This window comes from Globicephala melas, chromosome 16 (genome assembly GCF_963455315.2).
Source record: "Globicephala melas chromosome 16, mGloMel1.2, whole genome shotgun sequence".
NCBI lineage: Eukaryota > Metazoa > Chordata > Mammalia > Artiodactyla > Delphinidae > Globicephala > Globicephala melas.
Genome location: NC_083329.1, coordinates 34,383,251 through 34,408,372, shown reverse-complemented (window position 1 = coordinate 34,408,372; position 25,122 = coordinate 34,383,251). Strand labels below are relative to the sequence as shown.

The window sequence follows — 25,122 nt, the reverse complement described above, 5'->3', positions numbered from 1 at the left end:
AAGTGACTTGCTCCAATTCAGGTAGCTAGTCGATGGCAGAACCATGGTTAGATATCTAGCTGTTGCTCTCCTCTAATTTTTTTTTTTTTTTTTTTTTTTTGCGGTACGCGGGCCTCTCACTGTTGTGGCCTCTCCTGTTGTGGAGCACAGGCTCCGGACGCGCAGGCTCAGCGGCCATGGCTCACAGGCCCAGCCACTCTGTGGCATGTGAGATCTTCCCGGACCGGGGCACGAACCCGTGTCCCCTGCATCGGCAGGCGGACTCTCGACCACTGCACCACCAGGAAAGCCCTGCTCTCCTAATTTAATACTTTACCCCCAGTCAACTGACTTGGTTATAGAGCAAGCCATCTTTCATTACATTATGTTCCTTTATATTGCTTAAATCTCATTTTATAATTATTATTCACATCTACATACATTTGACATATGTAATGTTTCAAAAGTTTTTACTGCTTTTCGCCTACTACCATGGAGATTCCCTACATAATTATCACCAAACTATAAAAAGAACTTTACTCTCAGATAAGATGCCTTCCTTAAAACTTGGTCCCACCTTCCAAATGGGAGTTAATCACTCTTTACTTCTCTTTCTTTTTAGAGGGTATCCCATTAGGTAATTCAGAGGCAGACAGACAATTGCTGGAGGCTGCAAAGGCTGGAGATGTAGAAACTGTAAAAGTAAGACATAATCTTATAGTTTTGTTAACTTTGTGTTTTTATTTTGACAGTGTTTAATGAATATACTGTAAGAATGAAAAATCTAGTTATTTATATGTGCATTGTTTTAAAAGGTAAATAATGCTAATCTAGTTCTGCTCTGCAAATGAGGATCATTGGGTAATGAAAGAAACTTTTTAGTTTCACATGCATCTCAATAAATACATCATAGTCACAAATTTAAATTTGACTATTTTAAATTAAATAGTCACAGATTTAAATTTGTGACTGTGTTTATGGGAATGCATTTTGTTTAAAGAACCTATTCATTTGTCCCTTTCAAAGAATAAGGTATATGAAATTATTGTCCATTATTATTTACATATGACACATAAAACAGGAAAGGAAGAAAACTAAATGTATCCCTCTGTCTATATGTTTTTTCTGGTTTCTTCATTTCTTTGCCCTCTCTACCTCTGTGAGGACCCAGTGTTTAAATATAGTAATAATATACTGTCACCACCTTTCAGAGACACTGTCTCCTAATAATCTTCAATTTATCTGGACTGAAATATTTTTTTTCTTTCTCAGAAGAGCCAACTTGAGCCCGTCTATGGCCCCCATCTCCTATAACAGTCTTCCCTAGAATAACCTTTTCTCAAATTTTGCTTTTACTGTAGAATCACATGTAACGTCTCAATGCCTATACCAGATATTTCTGTTACCTACAGAAACTGTATATCCAGCTAACTAACTCAGAACATTAAAATTTTGGAAGAGCAAGACTGCTTTTCAGGTCATCTAATATAAATTAAAATTAACTCGGCATGTTTCATGATTAAATAATTCCTTTTTCTTTTTTTTAACAATCTTTTATTTTATTTTTGGCTGCATTGGGTCTTCATTGCTGTGCGCAGACTTTCTCTAGTTGCAGCGAGCGGGGGCTACTCTTTGTTGCGGTGCGCGGGCTTCTCATTGCGTGTTGGCTTCTCTTGTTGCAGAGCACGGGCTCTAGGCGCTCGGGCTTCAGTAGTTGTGGCACGCAGGCTCAGTAGTTGTGGCTCGCGGGCTCTAGAGCGCAGGCTCGGTAGTTGTGGCACACGGGCTTAGTTGCTCCGCGGCATGTGGGATCTTCCCAGACCAGGGATCGAACCCGTGTCCCCTGCATTGGCAGGCAAATTCTTAATCACTGCACCACCAGGGAAGCCCAGATAATTCTTTAGTAATGCAATAATGTTAATTTTAATTTCCAAAGCTGGGCGGGGGGAGAAGCCCGGTTGTGCCCTCCCTCCCCACCAACACCTCCCCCACAGACTTTCAAAACAGTGCTAGGTCCTATTTGAGGGGGCATTGATAGGTAATAAGAAATTTTATAAAAAGCTAAAATTATTGATTTGATTCATGGCAGAAGTCTCTATTTCAACCAATTTCACTATATTTCTATATGGTGTTGCTAATCCTGAACAGACCCACCCCACAAAGTCAGTTTTACATTTCCTGAGAACAAAATGTGAACGTTGGCCTCATCAGAACTTGAGCTCTGAGGACATTTATTCACTGTCCTTTTAAATAAAGAGATTTCTGGAAGTTGATTTAAAAGTCCATGTGATCTTTTCCTATTGCTTTATGGGTGTAGGTAGTACAGTCATCTCCAAATAATTTAAGGGTTTTTTTTTAATAATTTCATTTTTTGAAAGAAAAATGCTATTATGCAATTTTATTGTTTGACTTGTTTCATAGTTACGTTCTCATGCCCTTAATTAGAAGGTTAACATGATATTGAATGGGGGATTTTGTTTCTCTTACTGACTAATGACTTGTGGAAAAACAAATCACTTGAGTTAAGGGTAGTGAGCTGAGTTTTTTCCTGGAGGAGTGATAAGTTGGGCAGGTGGAGTTAGAGTCAACTAGCTGATTTTTTTGTGTGTGGGGTGGAGGTGGTGATAAAAAATTGTAATTCTCATCTACTTACATATGTTAAAGAGCATAAAACTACATTCAGTCCATCTAATATTAAAGACCAGGCTTTGTTCTCATAGAGATAGAAGAAGCCTAGAGGAAGAAATAGATGAAGAGAGGATGAGATTGGGGGCAGGAATTGGACTTAGAGAATAACAGAATGCCATTGAATTGAGGAAGACCTTTCTCTATCCCTGTGATAGTCATTAGGCTGTCTTCCCTTATCTCTGCTTTTAAAGTCACTTAGAGGAGGGACTTCCCTGCTGGCGCAGTGGTTAAGAATCCACCTGCCAATGCAGGGGACACAAGTTCAAGCCCTGGTCCAGGAAGATCCCACATGCCGCGGAGCAGTGAAGCCTGCGTACCACAACTACTGAAGCCCACGTGCCGAGACCCCATGCTCTGCAGCAAGAGAATCCACCGCAATAAGAAGTCCGTGCACCGCAATGAAGAGTAGCCCCTGCTCACCACAACTAGAGAAGGCCCATGTGCAGCAATGAAAACCCAACACAGCCAAATAAATAAATTTAATTAATTAATTAATTAAAAAAATAATAAAGTCACTTAGAGGAAATTTATCTCCAACAACCTTTCTGTTCCTTGTATATCTCTAGACAGGGGGCTTGGTATGAATCACTGGGCCATTTACCCAATGAACACTTAATTATGTGCTTGGTTGTGTTTACTGGTGAGCTATCAGGCTACATACTTTTTGGACAGCTTACTATTAGAAAACTTGTCTGAGTGGACAAAATTAAACTTGAGAGCTAGGAAGTTAGAGTGGCCAGTGGTAACTACCAAACCTAGCAGCACTTGACACGTGTTAAAAATACTCATTCCTAGAGCCTGGCTTCAGACCCATGAAACACTGTTTCTCAGTGTTTCTTGGGACATCTTGTTTGGGAAGCACTGAAGAGCTTTATCAGACCTGTTACTAAACCTGTTGAGATAAATCCACTGATAGCTGGCTCCTTTGGTTTATTAGGCTTAAAGTTATCCCTGCTTTTAGGGTAGGGTAGTTTTAAAAAGGGGGGGAGGGAAGGGTTTTTACTAATATTCTTTACTAAAATACTCTTGACTTTTTTTGAACACCATGATTTATTATCTATGTTGCTTTCCTTCCCCAAATGTTCATACTTTTCATGCAAAATACTGTTGAGTATTTTAAGTGTTACTCTGACAGCCTTTCTCAGCTAGGCGTCCTCATCTGAACCAACAAAACACAAAAAAATTCTTTGAGTGACTTTTTTTTAATTCTCCCAAGGATGGTACCTAACCAATATCATTCTATTAGTTAATTCATTCCATATAGTACAGTATAATTCTCTAAGTGTAATTCCTCAACTGCCAGCATCAGCATCACCTGCGAGCTTGTTAGAAATGCAACTTCTCAGGCCCCATCTCAGACATACTGGATTAGGAAATCTGGAGGTTGCACCCACTGCACATGAAAATTTAAGAACAACTGTTCTAGAACAGTACTTCTCAAACGTTAATGTGCTTACAGATCACCTAGAGATCGTGTCAGAGTGCAGATTCTGATTCAGTAGGTGGGAGTCTGAGAATCTGAGTTTTTAACAAGTTCCCAGGAGATGCCATCATGCTTCTATGATCCAGTGTATCTCTACATACATTTTTCACAAAATGAAAGCTATGATTGCTTTCAGGTACTTGCATTACCTTTATGTATATAGCAGTAATGGTAATAATAAAATTTACCTACTAGCTTTAGCAAAGGTAGATGATTTTAGATAAGAGGACCAGAGGGATTCTCAATAAATGACAAGATGAAATAAGAATAAATAGCAAAGAGTTTCTGAAAATACTGATATGATGAAACAAGAAAATAAATCAGACATTTGAAATTTCTACTAAATGAATGAAAACAAGTCAGAATATGTAGCATCATGTGTATGAGAATACTGATAAGGTGAGACAAGAAAATAAATCAGACATTTGAAATTTCTACTAAATGAATGAAAAGAAGTCGGAATATGTAACATTATGTGTATACTGTGTTGTGTCCTATAGAAATTGTGTACTGTTCAGAGTGTCAACTGCAGAGACATTGAAGGGCGTCAGTCTACGCCACTCCATTTTGCAGCTGGCTATAATCGGGTGTCTGTGGTGGAATATCTGCTGCAACACGGAGCTGATGTGCACGCTAAAGATAAAGGGCAAGTACCAACAATTGCCATGGCCTCTCTGTTCCTTTATCTGACCTTTTTAGGAAAATCTGAAAACATTTTTATGATAGATGGTAGTTCTTTTATTTTCAGAGAAGTCTGCTTCCTAACTGGCTTAAATAAAGCTTAATTTCAGTTGAGATTTTATGATGAGTAGCATTTATATAAAGACTTAGTTGCATAATGCCTTTTATAATGGCCAAGGAGACTACAAAAATAGTGTGATGCTGATTTTCAATGTGGTAAATTTTTCAGTTTGCATTGAGGATACTTGAATTCTTCCAGTTTATCTTAAAATTATTTTTCTTTAAAAATATGTAATTCTTGGGACAAAGTGAGAGAGTGGCATGGACATATATACACTACCAAATGTAAAACTGATAGCTAGTGGGAAGCAGCCGCATAGCACAGGGAGATCAGCTCCGTGCTTTGTGACCACCTAGAAGGGTGGGATAGGGAGGGTGGGAGGGAAGGAGACGCAAGAGGGAAGAGATATGGGGATATATATATATGTATAACTGATTCACTTCGTTATAAAGCAGAAACTAACACACCATTGTAAAGCAATTATACTCCAATAAAGATGTAAAATAAAAAAGACAAGGAAAAAAAAGTATATATATATAATTCTTGGGAATTCCCTGGCAGTTGAGTGGTTAGGACTCAGTGCTCTCACTGCCGTGGCCCCAGGTTTGACCCCTGGTCAGGGAACTAAAATCCCATAAGCTGCGCTGCATGGCTATAGAATAGAATAGAATATTCTTAATTCTAGATGTTGCAAAATAGATGTTTGTTGTGTTCTCTGCAATTTTAAATATTTTTAAAATGTCCTCTCTGCCCACCCCCCCGCCCCAAAGTAATTCCATTTCTGCTTTCAATAAATTTAGGTTCTATAAATTTAAATCAGTAAAATTTCTTATGCAGGTCAAGAAATTTATCAGCTGTATGTAATTATTTAAATTAAATATATCTTTGTGTTGTGTTGCTTATTTAACTTTTCAGAGGCCTTGTACCTTTGCACAATGCATGTTCTTATGGACATTATGAAGTTGCAGAACTTCTTGTTAAGCATGGAGCAGTAGTTAATGTAGCAGACTTATGGAAATTTACACCTTTACATGAAGCTGCAGCAAAAGGAAAATATGAAATTTGCAAACTTCTGCTCCAGGTATATTTAAGTACTTATGGACAGGGTATATTATGTGGAATATGTTTATGATATTTCTAATAATTCTAATGTAAACTTAAACTAGTTAGGGGGTATGAAGCAAAAATCTAATTCTGTGCCTAGATTTCAGAATAAATGTCATGAACAGTATAAGCCAGGTTTATCTAGTACTAATGAAATTGATAGTACTTGTTTATCTATACTGGTACCAGTGTAGATATTTTACAGTAAAAACAAGAGTATAGTTAAATTTATACAAACATTGAAATATGTTTGTGAAAACTAAAAATAGCATATGTGAAAGGTAATTTTTAGTGAAATACTACCTTGTTTTGAATGTAGTTTAAAATTTTGACTATATTATTGCATTGTTAAAGTCCAGTAATATTTAAGTGCCTCTGTATTTTTTATTGTAATTTTTTATTTATTAAATTAAGCATTATTAACAGTCATGTTAACCTTTAAGGTATAGTCTCTGCATAAAATAGTTTTCTTTAGCTCAGTGCTTTGTGACCACCTAGAGGGGTGGGATAGGGAGGGTGGGAGGGAGATGCAAGAGGGAGGAGATATGGCGGTATATGTACAGCTGATTTACTTTGTTATAAAGCAGAAACTAACACACCATTGTAAAGCAATTATACTCCAATAAAGATGTTTAAAAAAAAAAGTTTTCTTTGGTATCGTTACATTGAATATTTTCTCATTGACCAAGGGCAAACTTAAGGTAATTCCTCCTTTTCTGTTTTTCACATGCCCAGCATGGTGCAGACCCTACAAAGAAAAATAGAGATGGAAATACTCCCTTGGATCTTGTTAAAGATGGAGATACAGATATTCAAGATCTACTTAGGGGAGATGCAGCTTTGTTGGATGCTGCCAAGAAGGGTTGTTTAGCCAGAGTAAAGAAGTTGTCTTCACCAGATAATGTGAATTGCCGTGATACCCAAGGCCGACATTCGACCCCTTTACATTTAGCAGGTAAGTGAATGAAGTGTCACAGATTGAGGCTGGTGACATCTAAGATTGGTTTTACCTGAGTAAAATATTTCCTGTAAGTAAATTTGAAAGATTCAAATCAAGTATCTTCTAATACAGCAATTATACTCTAGTGTATTTGTACAGGGCCATGTTCACTTTAGCGCTAGCATGTTTACATTCATTAAGAACAATCGAAAGAGGCTCTGCCAGTCACCATGTGCTTTGGAACCTTTATTCCAGGTCATCATATTGTTTGAATCATCTTTGGTGAGTGTGTTTTGGCTACAGAAACTTTAAAAGTAGGCCTGCTGAGCTGGCCGTCCTCATGGAACGCTAAATCTTTCCATTCTTCTGATGATAGCTGTTAAGCATAAGCAGGAAAAAATCTTTAAAGACTTCCAGAAGTTACATAAACTTCTTGTTACTTGTCATATTAGTTTGTAAGGCCTGCCTTAACAAATTACCACAGACTAGGTGGCTTAAACAACAGAAATGTTTTTTCTCAGTTCTGGAAATGTTGGCAGGATTGGTTTCTTCTGAGGCCTCGCTCCTTGGCTTGCAGATGGCCACCTTCTCTCTGGGGCTTCACATGGCCTTTTCTCTGTGTATGTGCATCACTGGTGTCTCTATGTCCTAATCTCCTCCTCTTAAAAGGACAACAGTCGCATTAAATTAGGGTTGACCCTAACGGCCTTGTTTTAACTTAATTATCTCTTAAAAGGCCTTATCTCCAAATACAGTCACATTCTACAGTACTAGTGGTTAGGGCTTCAACACAGGATATTTGGGGAATACAGTTGAGTACAAAACATTTGTTCGAAGTTTTCACTCATAAAATTGGCGCTGTGTATCTTTGTCTTCACTGCATGTAATGCAGCATTGTGATTTCAGCACAGCTTTTTGAGCTGCATTGAAGATGCTAGGGGCACTTCCCTGGCGGTCCAGTGGTTAAGACTCCATGCTTCCACTGCAGGAGGCACGGGTTCAATCCCTGGTCAGGAAAGTAAGACCCTGCATGCCACTTGGCCAAAAAAAAATTTTTAAATAAAAACAATAGGGCTTCCCTGGTGGCGCAGTGGTTGAGAGTCCGCCTGCCGATGCAGGGGACACGGGTTCGTGCCCTGGTCAGGGAATATCCCACATGCCGCGGAGCAGCTGGGCCTGTGAGCCATGGCCGCTGAGCCTGCGCATCCGGAGCCTGTGCTCCACAACGGGAGAGGCCACAACAGTGAGAGGCCCGTGTACCGCAAAAATAAATATAAAAATAAAAAATAAATAAAAACAGTAGTTACAAATGCATATTCCTTTAAAAAAAAAAGATGCTAGGGAATGGGCCATTAAAATCACTGAGCTACAACTAATACTTTAGTGGAGTTGCATCATAGGCACATTTGACTCATACAAGTTTTATCTAAATACACGTGGTTTGAAAAGAGAAAAAGAATGTAGGTGTTTCTGCCACTTTGTGTAATGTAGGAGGTGTAAGTTTACTCTTCTCTCAGTTCCTTTCAGTCTCACAGTGTGAGCAACTATGTTCCTAGGTTTTTGTTGTTTTGGGGGGGGTTTTTGTTGTGTTTTTTGGCCACGCCTTGTGCAGCATGTAGGATCTTAGTTCCCCAACCAGGTGTGTTGAACCCGGGCCCCTTGCAACCACTGTACTGCCAGGGAAGTCCCTTAAGAGATAATTTTAGTGTATGTGGTTTTTACCTTTAAATTATGACCCCATGTAAGTTGGAACCCCACTGGCAAAGGAAAAGAATTACTCCATCTATGTGTCTTTTAGAGCATTAAAAGTGCACTAAAAGTGATAAGCCACAAATGCTAACAAAGCGAGGTAAAGCTTTTCTTCTTCCACTGGCAATCAGGAGTTTCTAGTCCATGGAAGACAAAATGTGGCCTGACCTCTGATTTGAATTGTGCTGTGCTGTGCATAATTGCGTATTTCAGCTTTGTATCTTTATGGTAGCTTACCTAGAACATTTAATATTACTATTTAAGTCTGTGTTCTTTGTAAGTGGCAAATACATTGTATACACAAAATGTTTCTTACTTAGGTGGTATTATACCTTGAGATCTGGAAGGACTTTTGGATTTGGTGTAGTATTTAGCTTATGGTAGTTTTGTAGTTTCGTTTTTCTTCACTTGATCTTACTAAATTTTGTTTGTTTGTTTTGCTTTAGCTCTTTCAGCAAAAGGCTGAAAACTACAGTAAAAATGAATGAGTTAAATACTTTGAACTATTTTAAAGTTTCAAGTGATACCTGATTTTATGCTGACAAAATTAAGTTCCAGATTTGCTTTCAAACTATTGATTATGTGTCAAATAAAATATACATACTTTACCGTGAGCATGCATTTACTAAGATAGCTGACAGTTCTCAAAATGACAGCTGGGAGGTTACGGTACATTTATAAAATACTAAGTTTTATTACTTCATGGCTTTAGCAGCAGTGGATTCTGCTGCTTGTAGAGATATGCACCCTTACGTTCTCTCTAGCAAAAAGCATGTCCTTGTGGCCTTATGGGGAAATGGGGCCCTGAGACCCACACTGGTGTGTTGTCTTCTGCTCTGCTAGCCACTTGTGTTCCTAACTTGGCTTTTATATGATTGGATGTCTTTTGCTTGCAGCCTTGAGACCATGTACCTGAGTTCAGGAAGTTGTGTATACAATAACTATGAAGGCAGGGACTTTGGTAAGAAGGTTTTAAAAGGAAAGATTTAAGTATAACAGTCAATAGAACTTTAGAGTCTCCAAAACAAATGGGTATCATTACTGAAAGCTTCCAACTTGAGGCCGGTGGGCAGTTTTTTTTTCATAAGATAAATCTTTAATAGACTCCATTGGAGAATTTCAGATTTCTATAAAAATCTCTTATTTTAAAAATCCTATCCTTTGTATATATACATATATGTAGCTATTTTTTATATTAACAAGTAATTTTACTTTTTTTCTAAATTAGCTGGTTATAATAACTTAGAAGTTGCAGAGTATCTGCTACAACATGGAGCTGATGTGAATGCTCAAGACAAAGGAGGACTTATTCCTTTACACAATGCAGCATCTTATGGGGTAAGTTCTTTCATGTTACCTTTAAAAATGTCTGAAATTTTTAAAGTGAAAATCAGTATTACAATTCAAAAGGAATTCGTTTTACAGAGAAGTAAATATGAGAACTAAAGAGGTTAAATAACTTCCAGGTTTCAATTCCGAACCTGCTGTAGCTTGCCATGTGACGTGCAGCACGTTTTGTCTTCTGTTGTATTGCCTTCCTTAGCACATGCATCTTATTTTCAGTGAGATGTTGGTGATTTTGTTTATTTGTTGGTGCCCAGAAACTTCATTGGGATTCATACGAATCTGTAGAGATGAGATGCGTTGTTCCTGACTTATAATAGCCTTGAATGTTAACAATCAGTATTGACCACCTTCAGTTGATTAATTAAGGAAAGCTGCTGGTTTATAAATTGATGTTTAGCAGTTATAACACTTAAATAAATTAGAAACTGTTAAAGTCCTATTAATTTAGTTCCTGTGTAGAATTCTTAATGATTTTCTAGATATTTTCTCAAGTTAGGTAAATGTCTACTACTGTAATTTTTAATCAGCTACCCATAAATTATGATGATGGGGGGAAAACACAGTTTTTCATTCTAGAGTAAGTTTGAAACTGGAAAAATAGGTATATAGGTGGTTTCTTTTTAAGAACTAAAGTACAATAAAATAATATTTCCGACTGTAACAGGAGTATTTTCTTTTACAGCATGTAGATGTAGCAGCTTTACTAATAAAGTATAATGCGTGTGTCAATGCTACGGACAAATGGGCTTTCACACCTTTGCACGAAGCAGCCCAAAAGGGACGAACACAGCTTTGTGCTTTATTGTTGGCCCATGGAGCTGATCCAACTCTTAAAAATCAGGAAGGACAAACACCTTTAGATTTAGTTTCAGTAAGTGATGGGCTCTTTGAAAAATCTCAGTGCTTTCCTGACTTTTTAAAATTCACTTGGTATATATAAAATGTCTTTATGGTGAATGTGGCAAAATCTGGCTTTTAGCCCAATTTAAATTTTAGACCTCTTTGGTATTAAAACATAATGAGTAAATAATAGAATTATCAGTTACTGTAAGCTGAGTACTTTTAGAAATGGGAAAAAGAAGTATAAGGTATAGCTGCTTACATTAGTTAGGAAACAAGCAGGCAAGGCCCTCAGTGGATGCTGTTACAGTGCATAGGGCACAAGATGCTACAGGCCCATGGGTCTTTACGAACTTCCCCAGCTGGGAACATCGCCTTCAGGGTGCAGCCGCAAAGCCTGCCTTTATAGAGATTTTCTTCCCTCCCAGCACTGCCTCATCGCAAAGATTTTATTGCTTACCCCACCAAAACTGTTCATGAAACAAGTTTGTTCCTCCAGTTCTCCATGGGAAGTCTTTTTTTCTTTCCTCTCCCAAGGAAACTCCTGTAGGTGTCTCCATTGTGGCCTCCAACCTCTGCTTTGGCCACTGTGATGCAAGTGCTTCTCTTGCCTCTGCCACTGAAGACATTGACCCAGAGCAGTGGAGGGAAACGGGGAAGAAATTCTTCTTGAGGTGGAGAGGAAGGGGAGTCTCTTCTGCTCACTGCTTTCTACTGAGATTCCACTGTTGCAAGTTACATTGAGAAGCTGATTTAGTTCAGCTGCATTGGGGGTTGAATTGAATTTTCTCAGCAGGCTGACAACCCAACCATATTTGCAACATTATTTCTTAAGAGAAATATCCTTCCAGTTCCAAACTACCTTAGAAGTGACCTTTTCTAATTCAGTCTGCACATGTTAGTCCACGAGATATAATTAAGTGACATTGAAACAGGGTGCACTAAACATGCATGGGTTTTAGAATCAAACAGACCTGCCTTAGAATTCCAGCTCTACCATTTACAGTTGTACAGTGTTGCAAGTTGCCTAACCTCAAAGCCTCAGTTACCTAATCTCCAAATGCAGGTAAAATATATCTGGTTAATATGAGAATTAAATGAGGTGATATATTTAAAGTCCTCGGCGTGGTATCAAGTACATAAAAAGCACCCCAAAAATTGTGCTAATGTTACTTTTAAGTGTTAGATACCAACTATGAGTGTCATGGGAGTCCTCAGATTCAGGGGAAGAAAAGGGTGAGGATTGAAAAGGCAGTATAAATGAAAAGCCATGAAAACAAGTACTGTTTACTTTTGCTGAATGTTAATTACTTAGTGTCTTAATTGAGCATTGTTAAAGAATAGTTATTTGTTACTTATTAAACAAATTAATATACCAGTAAAGTTGGGATTTTTTTTTCCATTCTAGCAGATTTGATTAAAATGATTATCTTTTTTCCTACCCTTCCAAATGTTCAGTTTTGAGGAACAAATATATTACTGGATATTTAAAAAAAAAAAAAACACACCTCATTCTGTTTGCTAAAGTTCTATGTAGATTGAATTACGTCTTCAGAATGCCTTTAAAAGATTTTAAATCTTTTTAAATTTTATATTTCTAAAATTCAGTGCTTTTCAATCATGGTATCTTAGGATTTTTTTCTTGCTTTGCCACATTTAACAGTTTTATTTTGTATGTCTCAGAAGATGTGTTCTGTATTCATGTTTTATGTTCAATAGCTGAATATCACTTATTTAGCTGAATATTACTTATTTGGTTCACTTTGTAAAATAATTTTTATATAATAAGCAATTCTAGTGCAAATCTGCTGGGTTTTTTTCATATTTTTTAATGCGTTCTGTTGGGTATAGTATAGAATTTTAAAACTTGCTTATTGCAGATTTCATCTCTCTGACATATACCCTAGGCAGATGATGTCAGTGCTCTCCTGACAGCAGCCATGCCCCCTTCTGCTCTGCCTTCATGTTATAAATCTCAAGTGCTCAATGGCGTGAGAAGCCCAGGAGCCACTGCAGATGCTCTGTCTTCAGGTCCATCCAGCCCATCAAGCCTTTCTGCAGCCAGCAGCCTTGACAACTTATCCGGCAGTTTTTCTGAACTGTCTTCAGTAGTTAGTTCAAGTGGAACAGAGGGTGCTTCCAGTTTGGAGAAAAAGGAAGGTGAGACATTCAGCCAAAATAACTGGTATTGTAGCCACATATTGTCATTTGGATTACTAAAAAGCCATTTTTTTAACCTTAGATACAACTGTTAGTATCAGATTAACATAGCCTAAAAGTTTTAGCCTTTTATTGTTTTCTTTACATTAGTATTAGAATTCCTAATGAAACTTTCTCCCTCTGCGATGAGACTTGATGAGTGTTCTGCTGCTAACCTACTCTTTAGATGTAAACATACTTTTTGAAAGGTATAGAAGTCCTTTTGGTTGAGTACTTATGCCTTTATTTATCTCTTCCAGTGTACTATTACAGAATTATGAAATACTTTTAACCCCACATCAAAATACCTAATTTTGAATATCATTTTTTAAAAAGAAAAGAAATGGAATTCCCTGGCGGTCCAGTGGGTAGGACTCAGCGCTCTCACTGCTGTGGGCCTAGGTTCAGTCCCTGGTTGGGTAACTAAGATCCCACAAGCCATGTGGCACAGCCAAAAAAAAAAGAAAAGAAAAAAAGACACATACCTACAGTCTCTTTACCTTTTACCTGTCAAAATTGATCTCACCCTATGCAACACTGGAACTTATTTTCATAAACTTTTTTTGTAAAATAGCTTATTACCTCTTCAAAGATAGGGAGACTTTGCTTTTTTAATTGAGATATAATTGACATATAACATTTTATTAGTTTAAGCTGTATGGAAACATATTTGAAAGATACAATTAAAAATAAAATTTCTTAAAAAGAAAAGATAAAAGATATCTTTGTAACATGAGAGTTCCCCATTGGTTAACTCTTCTCTTCTAATAATGTTGAAATTTTATAGCTTTCTCCTTGCAATTTTTGATGTTAAGTTTAATATTATATCCCAAACGGCTGTTAATATTTTGCTTCATCTTTACATTCTTCATGCATGTAATAATGTCACAAAACTTTGCTGTTATAATGTTGATACACGTTATTCTGATATGAAATTTTGTGTACTGTGATTTTTTTTATTTTCTAGTTCCAGGAGTAGATTTTAGCATAACTCAGTTTGTAAGGAATCTTGGACTTGAACACCTAATGGATATATTTGAGAGAGAACAGGTAAGTACATGAGTTGTTTTGCTTGGTTTGGTATTTGGGGGAACCTCAAGGGAAAAATAGAACATACTTGAAATGCCCTGAACCATTCAGCCTGTTGAGGGGTGAAAAGGATGTTTTTTTAAGAGACTGGAAATCAGTCAGTCTTCTAATTTGGCTTGTTCTTGGAATATGCATTTAGTTTATTAGCACATAAAAATTGTTTCTTATGTAGTAGCAGTAAAATAGCTTTCTTGAGTAAGTTTAGCATATTCATTTCTTAAAAGTAAGTTATCCTTGAGCTCAGTTTGTTCAATTCTGTTGTGTCAGTCACTACCCACTCTAAGCCTGACACTTTGCTAGCCACTATGGGGAGACACATAGACACACAAACTATATATCTGGGCGTTTCTAGAACAGTCCTAATTTAAAGTGTTCTGTCAGAATACATTCACTGATTTTTTGAGTCCAGAAAATATAATTATTATAGACTTGCACCTCTAAGGAACTTTCGATCTAGTTAGGGAGCTATACCAAGAACATATAAAGAGTCAAGTTTTTGGCATAGAAATTATAAGAAAAAAAGGGTTACTACAAGCTGGACTGTTCAGGGAAAGCTTCATGGAAGATTTGTAAAAAAAAATACAGGATTTTAAAGAATGTCTTCAGTTTCACAAAATGGGAATAATATATTTGAGGTAAAAGGCTTAGTTTGAACAATGATGCTCAAGTTATCAGTTAGCATAGTCCAGAGTCTGTAGGAACATTACATTAAGACATTGTGTAAATAGGTTGGATGCAGAGTGATGGTAAAATAGTGTGCCTAAATGTGGCTAATTTGAAAATGCATTTTTGTTTTACAGTTTAGTTCTGCTCAGGTTCTTATATTAAATGAAAATAATGATATTTTTGGTAGTTCATGACTCAACTTTCTGTTTAATTATCTGCATCTTTTCAGTTTCAGTTTAACAGCTGGTGTGCTTTCATTTCTAATCTGTTTAGAATAATTTGAAATAAATGGATAAATCTAATACATTGTGAGAACACCAATATATGAATGTCTTCCAAACAAGTCTTCTAAACAGTTTCATTCTCTTTTGTAAGATCACTTTGGATGTATTAGTTGAGATGGGGCACAAGGAGCTGAAGGAGATTGGAATCAATGCTTATGGACATAGACACAAACTAATTAAAGGAGTTGAGAGACTTATCTCTGGGCAACAAGGTATTTCATTTTAAGTCATTGCTATCATCAGTTTAACAACTTGCACAAAGGCAGCCCTCAACTTAGTAAATGATAATTTTAAAATCTGTAACAGAGAGTCCACTTAATAAGAAGCATACTGAGTAGGATTCCAGAAACCTGGGATCGAATCTTAAATCTGCCACTGTTAAGCTTCCTGAGCTGCTACCTTTAACTCTGTGAACCTAAGTGAAGTGTCTGGGCCATTGAGAAATGTGGGTGTTGCTTTATCTCTGAAGTTTTTTCCGTTATTTCCATTCACTTATTTCTGAAGTTATTGTAGCTCAAAAATTGTATGGTTCTAAAAGATCTGAAACTTGGATATCTAATATCTTATGGTAATATAATAGGTAATGACTAGGTGTTCAGGCCTGCCCATAAAATAATGTTGTGAATCTCTTTTGTTGTAGTTAAATTCTAAACACTTGCAGTAAAAATATTGGGGAACAAAAGAAAAACAAAAAAAAAATATTGGGGAATAGTAATGTTGCAACTAAAGAAACTTAGCAAAACAAAGTTGAAAAATATTTTATTTCTCTTGAATGTTGATATGTTAGGAAAATGCAAATTGCATTTGTTCAGTAGATATTCACACTTCCTGTATATCAGGTCTTGAGTATAAAAGATGAATTATTTTAGGTGTCAGAACCACATTTTAAGTTCATTGTTAAACTGAGGGAGTGATGTACCCCAGGGTCAGAAACATCCTGTAATTGAAGACCTGGCTGTACAACTGTGGTTAAAGACAAACCCCCATTAGCAAAACTGAGAGCATTTTTAGGGAAGGATGTATGCTAGCCAGGATAGGTCCATCTCTTGAAGAAGAAAAAAGAGAGCTTTGAAAATCAGGTGATTCAAGCTAAAGAATGTTTTAGACTGGAATTCTGGAATAGAATTGATTAAAGGTAGATGCACTTTACTTGCCTGATAGGAACTGGGGCAGAACATGTAAAATGCGAGATAGTCTTGGATATTTCTAGTATAGAAGACAAAATTTTATGAGATAAAGAAGAGGGAAGATTCATGTCTCCCTGGAATGTTAGTATGAAGAGGAGCTAGAACCCTCAGTTGTGGACTGGCATCATGACTCTACTAGAAAACACTGGATCTGGTAAGATAGCAGTTAAGACTGTTGAAAGGCTCAGGAAACGATGGAAACAGGTACACCGCCTTCAAGTGTCAGGTACGTACCTCCGTGCTGCCTCTGGTCATTCTGATAACATCCAGCTACAATTTAGTAGGAACATTCATTCCTACATGGAGGAGAAACATCATGACACAGAATGACTGTCTGATCTAGCACATCAGGGTCACTTTCCTACATAAAGTTACCACCTTCCTCATTTTCATTTGAAGCCAAGATTCTATACCTATATTATACCCAATTTGCAAAATGGAACCAGTGGCAAGCTTCTGACACTCTCTCATCTCGCTGACTTAACAGCCTTAGCTATCATTCAGTGCATCAAGTCAGTAGATTACTTTTTCTGGGACTTACCTGGTGGTGCAGTGGTTAATAATCCGCCTGCCAATGCAGGGGACACAGGTTCGAGCCCTGGTCCGGGAAGATCCCACATGCCGCAGAGCAGCTAAACCCTTGCACCACAACTGCTGAGCCTGTACTCTAGAGCCCGTGACCCACAGCTACTGAGCCCGTGCGCAGCAACTGCTGAAGCCCACGCGTCTAGAGTCCATGCTCCACAACAAGAGAAGCTACCACAGTGAGAAGCCCACGCACCGCAACAAAGAGCAACCCCCGCTCGCTGCAACTAGCAAAAGCCTACGCGCAGCAACAAAGACCCAATGCAGCCAAAAATAAATAAATAAATAAATTTATTTTTTAAAAAAATAGATTACTTGTTCTCATCTTTCAGCACTGATAAATGTCTTCTTGAGGCCATTAGAAGATGGCTTAGTCAAGTGTTTGTCACAGACTTTATTCTATTAAGTATTTTTTCTATAAAATACCTTCTCTGTATAGTCTCCATACTTCCTGTAGACATTGTAATTCAGCCATATCTATACATCTTTATTAGAGTTTGGCATGTTGGTGGTAGTACTGTTACTCAGACCAGAACAGTGCTCTTAGTCTCCAGAGGCAAACCGTCATGCATTAACCCAGCAGTAAAGCATCTGAGCCCTAACTCAGAAAACAGTGGAGCTCTGGAGATCTTGTAGAGATTAAAGGAGAGTTGTGTTACAGTTGTAACAAAGAAATTAGAAAATTCTGTTTTAAGATTCCATTTAAAAAGCTTTTGTGAGAGTAAAGATACAAAAATATATATGATTATCTTGACTGTTGACATTCAGAAAATATGACAAATTCATTGCTGAATTAAAGAATCTATCATGGGTTAGAATAAGCATTCCATCATTAGTAGACTTTATGACTTCTCATTCCTGGATGATTTAAAATTACCTAAGGCCACGCAAGTTTCTTCCTCAGTTTTACAAAAAATAAAGGGACCAAATGCTGAAAGGGCTGCCTAGTTAATAAAGGAAATAATTTGAAGAAGAAAACATGTGACAAACAGGAAATAAAGAATAGAAAGATTTTGTGAACTATTCTCACAAAACCCTTATGACTTGTAAGATTAAAAAAAACAGTCATCTAAATGCAGTGTGATATTCTGGTTTGGATCCTGGTAAAGTAAAAGGACATTAGTGGGGAAAACTGGTGAAATCCGAATAAAATCTGAACTTTACTTAATTTTTGACAGGTGTACTATGCTTGTGTAAAATGGTAACATTAAGGAAACATTAATGTTCCTGATGGTAATATTAGGAAGTGGAGTGAGAGCACACAGGAACTCTGAGTGCTCTCAGCCTTCCTGTAAATCTAAATTATCCTAAAATAAAAAGTTTTTTAAAATCGGTAGTAAGCATCAGATAAATTAGGTGGTTGTTTTGGGTTGATGTTTATTGGGGGGTTTTTTGGCAAATATTTTTTTACCTTTAAATTTCATTTGATAGGTCTTAACCCATACTTAACTCTGAACACCTCTGGAAGTGGAACAATTCTCATAGATCTGTCTCCTGATGATAAAGAGTTTCAGTCTGTGGAGGAAGAGGTATGTTCATATACCTTAAATAAATGTTGGTTCAGTAGGCTAAATTTCCCAGAAGTTTCCAGATCTACTTGAACATGTATGTAGCAGGGTTTTTTAATGTCCCTAACTCTTTACCACCTGGAAAACTTCTGAAATCAGCATTTAAAGTACACTATCTCAGTAAACCTTAATTCTAATAACTTGGTTTAGCACTACAATTAATACACAGAATTCTGTTGAAGAAGAGGTTGCTAATACTTTGTTCCTTCATGAAGGCAATTGCAAAGCCCAGTATCTTAGACAAGACCCAGAACATGTGAATGCTACTTATCTAGGAAATTTTTTTCTAGCTTTCTTTCCATAAAACTCTTGGATCCACCAAAATCTTAGAATACTGCCTTGCACTTTGAAGAACATCATACCCTAAATGTGTGAGCTGAGCACAGAGATACAAAGTTGAGTGAGACTTAGTTCTAAAGCTCAGGAAACTCCAACTCTCAATGAAATACAAATTGTGCTTTATTAGAGCAAAACAAATGGGAACAAATAAATCATTGGGGTTTTTTTTGGTATGTGAAGTGGTTGGCTTTGTATGTTTAGCTCACCTATGCATCTGCTTGTTTCTTTTTCTTCCTGTAGTTTGCATTGTATAATTTTCACCTATATGTATTTTTAGATTGATTGTATTAGCTATCTGCTATCCCTCAAAAATAGTACGTGTGAACTTACAGAATTCATTCCTTAAACAACAAAAATGTTAAAAACCCATTTTGTATTCTCAAAAATAGAATCATATGAGTCAAGAACCATGTTCCCTAAATCAAAAAAAAACACAAAAGCTAATGCACGTATATTTGGAATATTTTTCCATCAGATGCAGAGTACAGTCCGAGAGCACAGAGATGGAGGTCATGCAGGTGGAATCTTCAACAGATACAATATTCTCAAGGTAATAAGTTAGTGGAAATAAAGTTTGCTGAGACCATAGTTTTCAAAGCCTGAAGCCGTGATTAACTTTCACAAGAATGTAATCTGTCCAGCCCAATAAGTCTTTCACAGGGCATATGGGGATATTTTGGGAAAGAATATGTCCTTGGAAGGTTAAGATCCCCAAATCTCTGTACTAAACACTAGTTCAGCCTCTGTTGAACATATTTAAGTTTAGGGATTATGCTTTATCTTGGGGTAAAGGTAAATCCTGCAGGTTTAGGACTTTAAATATGTAAACTACTATTAAGGTACTCTGTTGTAACAAAGTTGAATTTTTTTGTGACTCATGGAAGGACTCCCATCTTTATAATTACACCATGGTTTGTTTGTCCTAACTGTGACTACTCCAGGTTTCTGTGAGTCCCCACATACACCAATTTTTGGTAATTTTAGTAGTACTCCTTGTATACCTTCCATATTTCCAAAAATAGTCTTTAAAAAAAATGTTTTAAAGAGAGTCCTGACTGTTATTGATATCAGTTACTCTTCTCAGGACCTTTTTCAGCTTTGCTAGTTTGTATTGTTGTTGTTGAAGCTATATAGCAACCAAACTGCATACTCTACTTGAGATGCATAGTGATTTTCTATTAACTACATTGGTATATTCTTAATCATTATAAGAGTTAGAGTTATAATTAAAATGTGGCAAGTATCTTTCTAATACCTAAATTTTAAACTCAAAGGTGAACAGTATCAAATCTTTCAGCTGTGTTGTAGTACTGTTTCACAATAATATACTATTATGAGTATACTAATAGATGTCATATTTTAGAATTAGTGAATACTAAAATTATTCATTGAGATTGCTCTGTTCATACTATTTAGAAATAAGATGATATAAAACAAGAACACATTATTCAGGTGAAACGGTTATTCTTCTGGGAGCTGTATTTTATTAGTTCATATCATAGTATGACCTGAGTGACATCTTGAGATTTCTATTCATGGATATATATATAGTAATTTTTAATAAGACAAATAATTACTCCTACTACAGGCAAATTTCAGTCAAGTCCCTTTTGTGTGCAAGCAGTAACGGAATGTGTAGAGGTTTGTTAAGGGTGCAGGCAGGGAAGAGAATATGTGTTTGATTTCCAAAGTTACTGAATTTGGGAGGTATGCTGTTTTCTTCCTCTATAAAGGTATTTTAATGTAATATCTAATAAAAGTTTTTTCATTGATAAAACTTTGTTCCCTTTTATTTTTAAACATTAATGAGCTCTGTTTATGCCAGTTGTGTGCCTTGATTATGTCTGTGATGGTATTTTGAGTTAATTTGAACCAAGACTAAAACCACCAGCTCCCAGATGTGTTCTAGGACCAGCAGGGGGCTGTAGCACCCTTAAATACAGCTAAGAAACAGCACTAGGATTGTAAATTTTGACAGTACTCCTAATGAAACCAGTATCCATCTTTAACTCTTCTCCAGACAAATTTTAGGAATTGGAGGGGTAGGGAGGGATAGAGGGAGTACTAGGTAGGTGTATGTGTTTGTGTGTGTGTGTGTGTGTGTGTGTGTGTGTTTGGTGTGGCTATTTCAATTTTTTTTTTAACATCTTTATTGGAGTATAATTGCTTTACAATGGTGTGTTAGTTTTTGCTTTATAACAAAGTGAATCAGCTATACATATACGAATATCCCCATATCCCCTCCCTCTTGCATCTCCCTCCCACCCTCCCTCTCCCACCCCTCTAGGTGGTCACAAAGCACCGAGCTGATCTCCCTGTGCTATGCAGCTGCTTCCCACTAGCTATCTATTTTGCATTTGGTAGTGTATATATGTCCATGCCACTCTCTAACTTCGTCCCAGCTTACCCTTCCCCCTCCCCGTGTCCTCAGTCCATTCTCTACGTCTGCATCTTTATTCCTGTCCTGCCCCTAGGTTCTTCATAACCTTTTTTTTTTTAATTCCATATCTATGTGTTAGCATACGGTATTTGTTTTTCTCTTTCTGACTTGCTTCACTCTGTATGACAGACTCCAGGTCCATCCACCTCACTACAAATAACTCAATTGCGTTTCTTTTTATGGCCGAGTAATATTCCATTGTATATATGTGCCACATCTTCTTTATCCATTCCTCTGTCAATGGACTTAGGTTGCTTCCACGTCCTCACTATTGTAAATAGAGCTGCAGTGAACATTGTGGTACATGACTCTTTTTGAATTATGGTTTTCTCAGGGTATGTGCCCAGTAGTGGGATTGCTGGGTCATATGGTAGTTCTATTTTTAGTTTTTTAAGGGACCTCCATACTGTTCTCCATAGTGGCTGTACCAATTCACATTCCCACCAGCAGTGCAAGAGGGTTCCCTTTTCTCCACACCCTCTCCAGCATTTATTGTTTGTAGATTTTTTGATGATGGCCATTCTGACTTGTGTATTTCAAATATTTTTAATTAAAAACAGATAAAGATGGTACTTTGAGCCAGATAAAGCAGGGGGGAAAGGATAGTATTTTCTTTCTTATACTTCCATACAGAACTCAGCATGTCTGATTTGGAGGTGTTTTAGTAATAATTCTAAAGTAATGAGAATGGAAGTATTTTAATCAATTAACAGTACTCTTGACCTTTACATATAGCTTTTTTCCCCTTTGTAGTTTTTTGATTTCCAAAATGTACCTATATTTCCATTTTTATGGTTGGGTTAAAGTTTTTTAGTTGACTAAAAATAACACATAATTTATATTTCAGAGAAAAGTTTTGCCTTTCTTCTGGCCCTATGTGGCCCATTTTTGGATAAGATTAATTATTATGATGTAGAGATTTTATTTTTCTGGTTTCTTTTTAAAGATTCAGAAAGTTTGTAACAAGAAACTATGGGAAAGATACACTCACAGGAGGAAAGAAGTTTCTGAAGAAAACCACAACCATGCAAATGAAAGAATGCTATTTCATGGTAAGATTCCTCTCCCCCAACCCTACCACCATCCTCCGCATTTTTTGTCAGGTTTGAAATAATAATCTGTATATTCCTCATGTCATTTTTAAAAAATAAATAGTATTTCTGTAAATCTTTAAATTTATATTTTTTTGTGATTTTTTTTTGGCTGTGTTGGATCTACGTTGCTGTGCATGGGCTTTTCTCCAGTTGCGGCGAGCAGGGTCTACTCTTGGTTGCAGTGTGCGGGCTTCTCATTGCAGTGGCTTCTCTTGTTGAGAAGCACGGGCTCTAGGCATGTGAGCTTCAGTAGTTGTGGCGCATGGGCTCAGTAGTTGTGGCTCACAGGCTCTAGAGCACAGCCTCAGTAGTTGTGGTGCACGGGCTTTGTTGCTCTGTGGCATGTGGGATCTTCCAGACCAGGGATCCAACCCGTGTCCCCTGCATTTGCAGGCGGATTCTTAACCACTGGGCCACCAGGGAAGTCCCTGTATTTTTAACGTCTTTTTTGAGTTTTTATGTTTTACAGTGGGTCGTGTATAAATAGGATTACCATAACAGAAAAAGTGTAGAAATGAGAATGTTGACTATTCATATTTTCCCTTTTATTTTAATATAGTTGATTTTGTGTGATGATTACTCTGAAAAATGGTGTTTTACTTTTAACTGGTTGGGTGAATTAAAGTTAAAATAAGATCTGAAAATTGCCTCAGAAGAATATATGCATCCTGTTCTGACTGATTCTAAGTGTCAAGGCTACATGTAACTTCAGCGAAAAGAGCCACTGTCATTGAACCTATGGAGTTTTCTGAGAACTTTTGTTGAATTGCGAGCACCATTACTTGTCATTCTTGAAATTTCCTGTTTATGTTGCAAGTTGGTAGGTGTTGATGATTGGTGTTTCGTGTTTATAGCAAAGATTAATATAGATATTACTGTAGTGTTTATCAAGTCTTCAGGCACATTATCCATGATCGGTCCAGTCTGTTCCTTCAGTTGGCTTTGATTGCAGAAAATTTTTAGAGACTGGTAAAGTGCTATAAAACACAACATTTAAATTTCACAGTCCCCTGGAAGAATGGCTATAGCAGACTGAATTGGTATATAATATCTAAATGGTACTTCTCATTCCAATACCCTAAAAATCATCATGATAATTTCTTGGCACAGAGCATATTTATTTATGTATTGACTTGATGGTTGTAATGAATAATTTTTTCTGTTTTATAATAGAAATGGTTTTGGGTTTTCCAAATTCAAATAAGTTATTGTATTCTTCAGTATTTCTGTAAAGTGGAATTCAGTGTATTTTCCTGTCCCTTTATGAACAGGGACACTGATCTTGATGGATCAGTTAGTTGTGTTATACTGGCTTTTCCCAACCCCCAGCCTCACTCCACTCCCTGGCCTGGTACCCATGCTTAGTACCTCCTCTCCTTTGGCTAAGCTCCTTCTTGGCACACGTGCAAGGAAGGAGGAGAAAGAAGTCAATATGTAGGCAAAGAAGGAACACACCACATTTACAGTTGAAATCTGGTACTAGCAAGTGATAAAAGGCAGAGAAGTGGAAGGATAGGAGAGAAGAGGTGTAAAGAAGAAAACGAACATGAAAAGATCACTTTGGCCACTTTTGATATCTAGAAAAAGTACACAGATGTGGGCATCATTGCATGACCTAACTGCATTCAGCCTTGCCGTAAGAGGTGAATTATGAGACTCTTGGTCTGGATACGTATGAATTTGGGGCCTGGAATTTGATAACTCTAGCATTGATATTTCAGGTGATCTGTTTGTTTTTCTAGTTGAATCTGTATGTGTCCTTACTTTGGCATCTGAACCGCCACCCTATTAGAAACATTCATTCATATTAGCAATTATTCTAAAATAACTATTTATTCTAGGGTGGTGAGCTAGCTGACAGTTAACTTGTTAACCCTTGTGTTTTGAATTTGCTTTATTGTGGTGGTGGTGTATATATGTTTAAGAATTTAACTTCTAAGAGGCTTTAGCTTTTGTTCTTTTTCTTCTAAGATAATTTTAAAATGTTATGTATTTGTATGTATTTTAGGGTCTCCCTTTGTGAATGCAATTATTCATAAAGGCTTTGACGAAAGGCATGCCTACATAGGTGGCATGTTTGGAGCTGGGATCTATTTTGCTGAAAACTCTTCCAAAAGCAATCAGTATGTATATGGAATCGGAGGAGGTACTGGGTGTCCAGTACACAAAGACAGATCTTGTTACATTTGCCACAGGTAAGAGATCACTTGTTCTCGTTTATTTTGATAAGAATCAGATAAGAACTGGTTTCAAATTTGAGAAATTTGGGGGGCACAACATTATCTCGGACAACTTTAGGAATCCCTAGTCATATTTCAGGTTGCTTTTGGTCCTCTCACCAGTTCTAGTAATGGTTAATATTTATTAAATGATCTGTATGGGCCAAGCACAGTTCTACACACTTGACCTATTCAACTCATTCAATCATTAGAGCATATGGTGCTTTTAGAATATGGAATAGAAGATATCACTGGGCATGAAAGAGATTTTATTGTGGACTATTTAAAAATCTAGTATTCAAAGGCTAAAATGGCATTACTTGTTACACCTAATCATTTCATGGCAATGTGTGAGGGAGTCTCTCTTCCAGTGTGATAGTGATCTTAATCCTCAATCTGTGATGTTACTACTCAAAAAGTTACAATAAAATACATCAGCCCCTTTAGAAAGCACATTATCAAAGAACTACTTTGTACTTCTTTCCTACTTTCAGTTACCCTGGTCTAACTCAGTTGTTAAAATCATTCAAATGACTTGGGTCTAATTGATAAAATCCTTATAGATAAATAAATTATCTTT

General features: G+C 36.9%; 1 protein-coding gene across 2 annotated transcripts in view; it reads left to right on the top strand.

Annotated features, from left to right (window-relative positions):
• The window catches only part of TNKS2 (tankyrase 2), a 62,808-nt gene that overhangs the window by 31,775 nt on the left and 5,911 nt on the right, over nt 1-25,122 (top strand). For both annotated transcript variants that reach the window (XM_030865072.3, XM_070043848.1), the window contains 13 exons: nt 602-681; nt 4,651-4,796; nt 5,808-5,973; nt 6,732-6,951; nt 9,914-10,023; nt 10,715-10,903; nt 12,780-13,032; nt 14,039-14,121; nt 15,202-15,322; nt 18,314-18,411; nt 19,265-19,339; nt 22,176-22,281; nt 24,332-24,518. In XM_030865072.3, the coding sequence (XP_030720932.1) occupies nt 602-681; nt 4,651-4,796; nt 5,808-5,973; nt 6,732-6,951; nt 9,914-10,023; nt 10,715-10,903; nt 12,780-13,032; nt 14,039-14,121; nt 15,202-15,322; nt 18,314-18,411; nt 19,265-19,339; nt 22,176-22,281; nt 24,332-24,518 (1,834 nt within the window). The remainder of the gene's footprint in view (nt 1-601; nt 682-4,650; nt 4,797-5,807; nt 5,974-6,731; nt 6,952-9,913; nt 10,024-10,714; nt 10,904-12,779; nt 13,033-14,038; nt 14,122-15,201; nt 15,323-18,313; nt 18,412-19,264; nt 19,340-22,175; nt 22,282-24,331; nt 24,519-25,122) is intronic.